Below are 7,823 nucleotides of genomic sequence, written 5' to 3' on the forward strand. Positions count from 1 at the left end.
TTAAAATGCAATCATTCTACAAAGTATAGTTGTAATATAAGACTCCAAATGCTAGACACATGCAAATTACAAACCCCAAAAAAACAAAAAATAAATATATAATATAAAATATGGCTCTGCCCAAACAATCTCACAGTCCAAAGCATTATCATAGTGTACATATCTCAAAGAGAGAGAGTTCTCATGCTTAGCCTTCGTTTGTCTAGATACAAATACTTTATATTAACCTTGGGATTTATTTACAAAAGATAAAGCAAGTGGAAGCCCATAGCAACTGGATGCTTTGTTTGATAAAAAGTAGGACAAGACATAAAGGGTGAGTAGCAGACCATTTAATTCAGTGTTTTATTTGAATATGTTCTACAATTTCCCCTGCTAGTCAACCTGTGATTAATTGACAGTAATTAGCGGGGCTGGACTACAAAATGCATGGCCTTGTTGGTGGAGAGAACTGTGTAGCCTTGTGTGGGAGTTTCAGTAGTGGGTCCTGATTAGGTTTGGCAAAAGTACTGTGGCAGCTCTCACAGCAGTGCTCTTTGTGAAGTCAAGGTATTTTTTATTGTGTGAGATAAATGTTACCTTTTTTTTTTATGTAATTTTAACCTAATTCTTTGGTGAACCTGTTAATATAGTTGTCAGAATCTCCTTAGGTGTAGGAGATAAAACCTATAACATTTGGTTTCCATGATCTGCTCTAAAGTGTGTGTGTGTATGTAAATGTTTTTTTTATGTGAGTGATCATAGCTACATGCTATCTGGTAAACCCACACTGCATAAGAGTCGGTTCACACTGGAGTAACACTACTTACTACTTTGGGGGTGACTTGTGCATTACCATGCACCATGACTTCGGAGCGACTTGCAGGGACTTCACATAATGGAAGTCTATGCAAGTCGCTCCGAGGTCGCCCCGAAGTAGTACAGGACCCTTTTTCTAAGTCGGAGCGACTTGTGTCGCTCCTATTAGAACGGGTCCTGTAGCGGTCAATGGACCGCGAGGGAGCACGACTTGTCAGGTTGACAAGTCGCGCTAGTGTGAACCGCCTCTTAGCCATTTCTGTATTGGTTTTGTGATCAATTGCTACTCTTCACATCTAACCGCTAGTAATTTTAATTTGCACAACTTTGCCACCCATGTAAATCTCCCATGTATTTTCTAGGCCCAATAAGTTCAAAAGTGTGGTGCTGTACTAGATCTGTAGATGTTCACATTAGTGCCTAAACATGCAGGTCACTGCACTTTGTGTGAATGAGCTCCTAAAGCTAACCTGTCACTCAGTTGAAAGCTCAAAATGGCAGTAAACCTACTTTGCTGTGAGTGGTTGGGGCCTGTTGACATGTTAGTAGCCCTCTAAGGCGTGAACTGTGGATTGCTTTCTGGAGAGTGTTTTTGACAGGTGTGGGTAATAATAATAATTTATGTATGTATAATTTTACATTTTGGAATCTTGCAATTTTCAGCCTTTAAAGGGCCCTTTGGCATGTTAGTCTCTTTAAATGAAACGCAAATTACCTAAATGCTGGTGGGCTTTATTTCCTCCTACACGGACACCACTTTGTACAACATGGTCTTCCATGTAGTGTATATACAGGAACAACCATACACTGTATGTATAAAGGTTATTCCTTTTTCCTATTTATGGCTGAATTTAAAGTCCTGTCTGGGGTATTCCTTTTTTGAGTTGTACCAGACCTGTAAACTAGAAAGGAATTGCTTGAAAACTAGCTATGTTTTACAATCTAGCTATAGTGTGAAGTGGGTTTTTTTTTTTTTTTTTTTCTCTTCTCCCATGCAAAATCTGTGACTTGCATAGTTACATAGTAGGTGAGGTTGAATAAAGACCATAGTCCATCTAATTCAACCTGTGTAGGTGTATGTGGCCATAATCCTCCCCCTGAATGTTCTGATTCTTGAGATGTACGTCTTAAGTCTTTTGAAAGCCACCATACTTCCCGCAGAAACCACCTCTTGTGGTAGAGAATTCCACAAGCTTGTAGCCCTAACAGTAAAGAACCCCCCACGTTCCCTGAGGTTAAAACGCTTCTCCTATAATCGCATTGTATGCCCTCGAGTCCTCATGCTATCCTTCCGACTGAATGCCTTTTTTTTCTATGCCAAGATCACCATTGAGGTATTTATAAATTGCTATCATGTCCCCTCTCAGGTGTCTCTTCTCCAGGGAGAATAAATCAAGCGATTGCAGAAAATTTTATTTGTCCAGTATTTACCTATTGAAATCCCCCGTATTAGATTGCGACTGCTTTTAGGTGCTGCCATCTTTGATCTGGTGTTAGCAGACTTGGAGCTGTCACTCAAGGCACTCTAAAGTATTCTCTTTTGTTAATTTTTTTTTTTTCTTTAGCAATATAAAAGGCTGGGTAGGCAGGTGAGGGCCAGAGGAGCTGGGCCAGCACATACTGTATATTATGGTTCAGGGAAGAAGAGGGCTATTATGTGCAAGGAGGGATGAGGCTGTGCTAGGGAATTGACTCTGGATTAGTCACATTTTCAGTGCAAGTAAGCATTTAAAATACATAGTTTTTATATATATATATATATATATATATATATATATATATATATATATATATATATATATATATATATATAATTTTTTTTTTTTAAGAAGTGTACTTGGTGGGTTCCCCTCCCCCGGTGACTCCACTATATTTCCGTTCCTTGAAAATCATGGTCTGTGTGTTACCTGCACAGCCTTCCACCAAATGTTCCCGGTAAACCAGTGCACCTCTTAAGTATGCATACTATAGACTTGAAAGTTTGTATACCACTTGTCTTGCTGGTTTTACAGGCTTTCCATTTAAGTAGATAGAATGAATTAACCCACTAAGGATAAGTGCACTTACCCTTTAAATCAAGTTGTCCTCTGTACCTTTTTTATAAGAACCCCTTCAGTTCAAGTGGTAGGCTTAATATACTGTGCTAGGATATGACATTAAGGGAGAGGTTCATCAGTCTTACCACCCAGAACCGCAGTACAAAGTAGCATACTCCCCCCCCCCCCCCCCCCTTTTTTTTTTTTTTTTTTTTTTTTTACAAATTCCTTTCTCTGCTGCTCACATGTACTTTACATGCACTGTACCAGTATAAAACTTGCCACTTCCTTGTGTATATTTAGATATGCAATTTGCATTTCATTTGAAATGTTTTAGATAGTTTCCAGGTTTGTTGGCTCACCAGAAATTTGTGCACCGGCCACAAAATTAAAATAAAAAAGTTAAACCCTGGCGACACGTGTAGGGGGTTGTTGCTATCTTGAACATGCTTCCTGCAACACGTGGTCATGCAACACTGCACCCATGATTTTATATCCCCCCCCCCCCCTCTTAACTTTGCTTTCTTTAACTACTTGCAGTTTTTATCTTTCTCACAGATATGTTCAAATTACATTATTTTTGCTAGAAAATTACTTAACACCAGGGCTTTTTTTCAGGTGGAACTCCCTTTCACCACCTCCTGGCTCAAGCCCTCTGCTCCTTGCTCACCACCTCTGTGTTTGTTTACAAGTAATAGCTTGTCTCCCAATGGCTCTCACAGATCTGATCTGAGCGGCCAAGGGAGGTGCAGAGCAGATCATGATATGTGATTGAGTTCCTGCACCTATTTTCTGAGAAAAAAAGCCCTGCTTTACACCTAAACATTATACATTTTTTGAAAGCAAAGGCCCTGGAGAATAAAAGGGTGGTTGCTGTTGCATATTTTCATGTTGCACAATATTTGTGCAGCGAATTTTTAGGAAAAAATGCACTTCAATAAATTTTAGAGCGCACAAACCCAATATGTTTTGGTAAAATATATCAAAAGTTGTGTCAAGCAAATATATGGCAAATCTGTCAAGACTGCCTGTGAAATGTTGTTAAACTACGGTACCATCCATAGCTGACACTTTAAAAGCCTTTACAGATTGCCACTTAAAAGTGAGCTCTGCTATAATTGCTTTCGTTCTGAAGTTTGCAATGATGCCACTCTTGTGGTGATCGGTGGTCACCGATTTTACGTATGCGTGCGTGACCTACGTGCACATTTTGCATTTGTGTGGGGGTGCTTAACCACTTTACCACCGGAGGATTTTGCTGTCTTACGTCCAGGCCACTTTTTGCGATTCCGCGCTGTGCGACTTTAACTGAAAATTGCGCGGTCGTGCGACGCAGTACCAAAACGAAATTTAGGTCCTTTTTTTCCCACAAACCGAGCTTTCTTTTGGTGGTATTTGATCACCTGTGCGATTTTTACTTTTTGCGCTATAAACAAAAAAATAGCGTTTTTTATTTTGAAAAGATAACAATATTTTTAACATTTTTTTTATATGAAGTTCCCCCCCCCCCCCCCCCAAAAAAATGTAATATCAAAATTTTTTTTTACATTTTTGGCCAATTTGTTTTCTGCTACCTATGTTTGGTAAAAAAAAAAAATCACAATAAGCGTATTTTGATTGGTTTGCGCAAAAGTTATTGCATTTACTAACTAAGGGAAAGATTTCTGTCATTTTTGGTGTTTTTTTTTTTTTTTTTCTCCTCTCGGGATTGCGGCGGACAGATCGGACCCTTGACTGACATTTTTGACACTTTTGGGGGTACCAGTGACATTTCTACAGTAATCAGTGCTATAAATATGCACTGTTACTGTAAAAATGACACTGGCAGGGAAGGGGTTAACTTTATTGGAGAGGGAGGGGTTAATGTATGCCTGGTGCTTACTAACGTGTGTGGGGGGAGGTGACTGAGTGACTCAAGGACAGATCGCATGTTCAGCTATGCTGAACACTGCAATCTGTCACTCCTTGTCACTTGGGAGATCCGCCCGCTCTGTTTACACAAGCGGGCGGATCTCCAAACTAGATTCCCCGACGATCGGGGAAGAGCAGCGGCGATCGCCGCCGCTCCTCCCCTGGCCCGACTCCCGCTGTGACTACAGAGGGAGGAGTACAGCGACGTAGGTCTACGTCGCTGGACGGAATCGTGCCACTTTGCCGCAGTACAGTCCCAGTGACTGGTCGGCAAGTGGTTAAGATCCCCCCCCCCCCCAATTCAACTTTATCACGAGGGGTAAACATCATTAGTTACTCTTAATGGAGAGATCACGCCTGATTCCCCCTTATCTGTTTGATCAGCTGATTCCCTGGCTGTGTCAGCCAGGAAAACACAGAACTGAAACCGGAAGTGACAAAATCCTCAGTTTCTGGCATCATTAATCTTGTAGCGCTGCTTTGATCACTTTTACCTGGAAGTTGATAATGTGTCCTGTCACTACATAATCTCAAGAATAGGCAGGGTTGCACAAGACAAATTCCAGAGGATGTACCGGTATGTTCTCCTGGAACAAACCTTTATGCACACTGGAAAGGAGGGGACTTGCACAACTATATCTCTAATATCCATCTTATAAACTTGCATATTGCTCCAATGTTGGACATTTTCATACATTTAGTAATATTATATGGTTTGTTAGAATGTGTCCTAACTTTTTTCCCTGTTAAGTGACTTTGTTTATATTTTTCTCCTCCAGTGTAAGTGAACATGGCATCAGCTGGCTTATCTGGAGAACTGAAGTGCTCTATCTGCCTCAGTATATACACAAATCCTGTAATGCTAACCTGTGGCCATAACTTCTGTGAGGACTGCATTGATAATGCCCTGGATAGACAAAGATATGGAATGTACACTTGTCCTGAATGCAGAAAACCATTTAAAAGTCGCCCTGAGCTGCAGAAGAACCTAAAGCTGAGCAATATTGTGGAACATTATCTTTCTAGTTGTCAGAGTTCTCCTGGAGAAGAGTCTTTTTGTACATATGGTGAAGCTTGCCAAGATAAAACTTGTGTACACTGTGAAACCTCGTGCAGGCAATCTCCCAAGTCTCATGTATTCAGTCACTCTTCTATAAAGCCCCGTAAATGTCCTGACCATAATGAACTGCTAAAATATTTTTGTATTCAAGATTCTTCTCCTCTGTGTACTAGGTGCACCATGAATGTCAAACATAGAGGTCATGATATAGAGCTGCTAAGTGAAGCAGGGGACAAAAAGAGACTTGGATTGTGTGATTTTGCAAAAAAGCTGACCGTGAAAACTGAGGAGACTGAAAATGTACGCAGCAGAGTAGAAAACTACAAAAAACGCATGCTAGAAAAAGCGGATGTAATGAAAGACAGGGTTGCTGATCTCTTTGGTGGTATTCGAGAAGAACTAAATAACCTGGAAAATAAAGTTCTATATGAGATTAACCAGCAGGAAAAGGAGATTTCCAGGCAATTTTCCCAAGAAATCCAGAGGATTGATACAGAAATAAGTGCACTGTATAAGAGAAAAATACAAGTTCAACAGACTTGTAAAATTGCAGATCATTTAACTCTTCTGAAACAAGATGATTTTGATATGGATCTGTGGCCAATTCAAGTTGATGTTGACAATTTGGACGAGGAGATGATCACTGTGAGCACAATGAGTGCTCTCTGTAGACTAATGGAAGTAATTCCTTCTGTGAAGAATGAATGTGGATTTCATATAGAAGATTCCTCTGATCTAATACTGAATGTTAATACGGCAGACCCTACCATTGTTCTTTCCTATGACTTGAAAGAAGCATCAGGCCCTTACTACAAACAGAGAGTGCGACCTCATCTTCCAGAAAGATTCTATAGTCAGCAGGTTCTAGGCACCAAAAAGATCACTTCAGGTAAACATTACTGGGAAATAAAAGCTAGTGACGATGGTGACTGGTCTGTAGGTGTGACCTATAACAGTGTTCGGAAAAGTGGATTTTGTTCCCAGCTGGGCAAAAATAATAAATCCTGGTGCATAAGCTGGAGCGATTTATGGGATCAACTTTATGCAGAACATGATGATGAACAAGAAGAATTATTTCCTAACTTTACACATGAACTTGGTATATACTTGGATTATGAAGGTGGGATTGTGGCTTTTTATGCACTCTCTAACCCAATCGAACACTTGTACACATTCTATCATTCTTTTACACAGCCCCTTTATTTTGGTATGTATGCAGATCTGGGCACAGCCATCACAATTTGTAGATAAATTCTTGAATCAGTTTGTGTGTTTGTACAATAGTAAGTGTTATATTTATTTAAAATATATTTAATATCTATGAAAATGTATTGCTTTTTAACCTAGATAAATGTTAAATAAAGTTATGATGACTCATTTACTGTATTAATTTCTTTTATGATCAGTTATAACCGGACAGTGGGGCTCAGATAATGGAGTAGACTGTTCCCTTAGCAAAGTGACTGTTCGCTGAGCTTGGGATTTAAAGTGGTTTTAAACCCCGAACGAAATAATTACATCTTGAAATTTGTGGATGCATTCACTTTCTTTCCTACTTTTTAGGCTTTGGGGTCAATTGATTAATGTTTAAGCTTGCCATAACGTGGTCACGTGACTCATTTGCATAAATTATCGAATGCAGTAAATGGAAGTCCAATTCATCCAAAAATAATGATTATGTGGTATTTACTGCAAAATGAAAAATGTGCCAGTAAATCTGGTTTAAAAACAATGCGGTAAGTTCAAGTCCAATTCACAAATGAAACGGAGTGAGAAAAAAAAAATGCAAAATTTACTGCCAGGGTTTTGCTGGACATATCACATGCTGTATGTTTGATAAATGGCTGGCTGCTAAGGGGCAGGAAGACGCCTGTCGCATCCTTAACCGATGACAGCTGAATGTTAAAAAAAAAAAAAAAAAAAAAAAAAAAAAACCTTGCTGGCAATTCAAAATTATGGGGGGGAGGAGAGGAAAAAACCTACCAGAATGCCACAGCCCAGGGTTGTTGGGGAAGAGG

The 7,823-nt window shown here is 39.6% G+C and overlaps 1 protein-coding gene across 1 annotated transcript; it reads left to right on the plus strand.

The window, feature by feature from the left end:
* Positions 1-5,535: 5,535 nt before the first annotated feature.
* Positions 5,536-7,056, plus strand: LOC309548107 (E3 ubiquitin-protein ligase TRIM7-like; the record flags this gene model as incomplete). The annotated part of the gene is made up of 1 exon (XM_082248074.1): positions 5,536-7,056. The coding sequence occupies one exon, from the start codon at positions 5,536-5,538 to the stop codon at positions 7,054-7,056; it is 1,521 nt and encodes a 506-aa protein (XP_082104200.1).
* Between the last annotated feature and the right edge of the window lie 767 nt (positions 7,057-7,823).

Source organism: Pelophylax lessonae, assembly GCF_965119305.1.
Source record: "Pelophylax lessonae genome assembly, chromosome: 2".
In the NCBI taxonomy this organism is placed as follows: domain Eukaryota; kingdom Metazoa; phylum Chordata; class Amphibia; order Anura; family Ranidae; genus Pelophylax; species Pelophylax lessonae.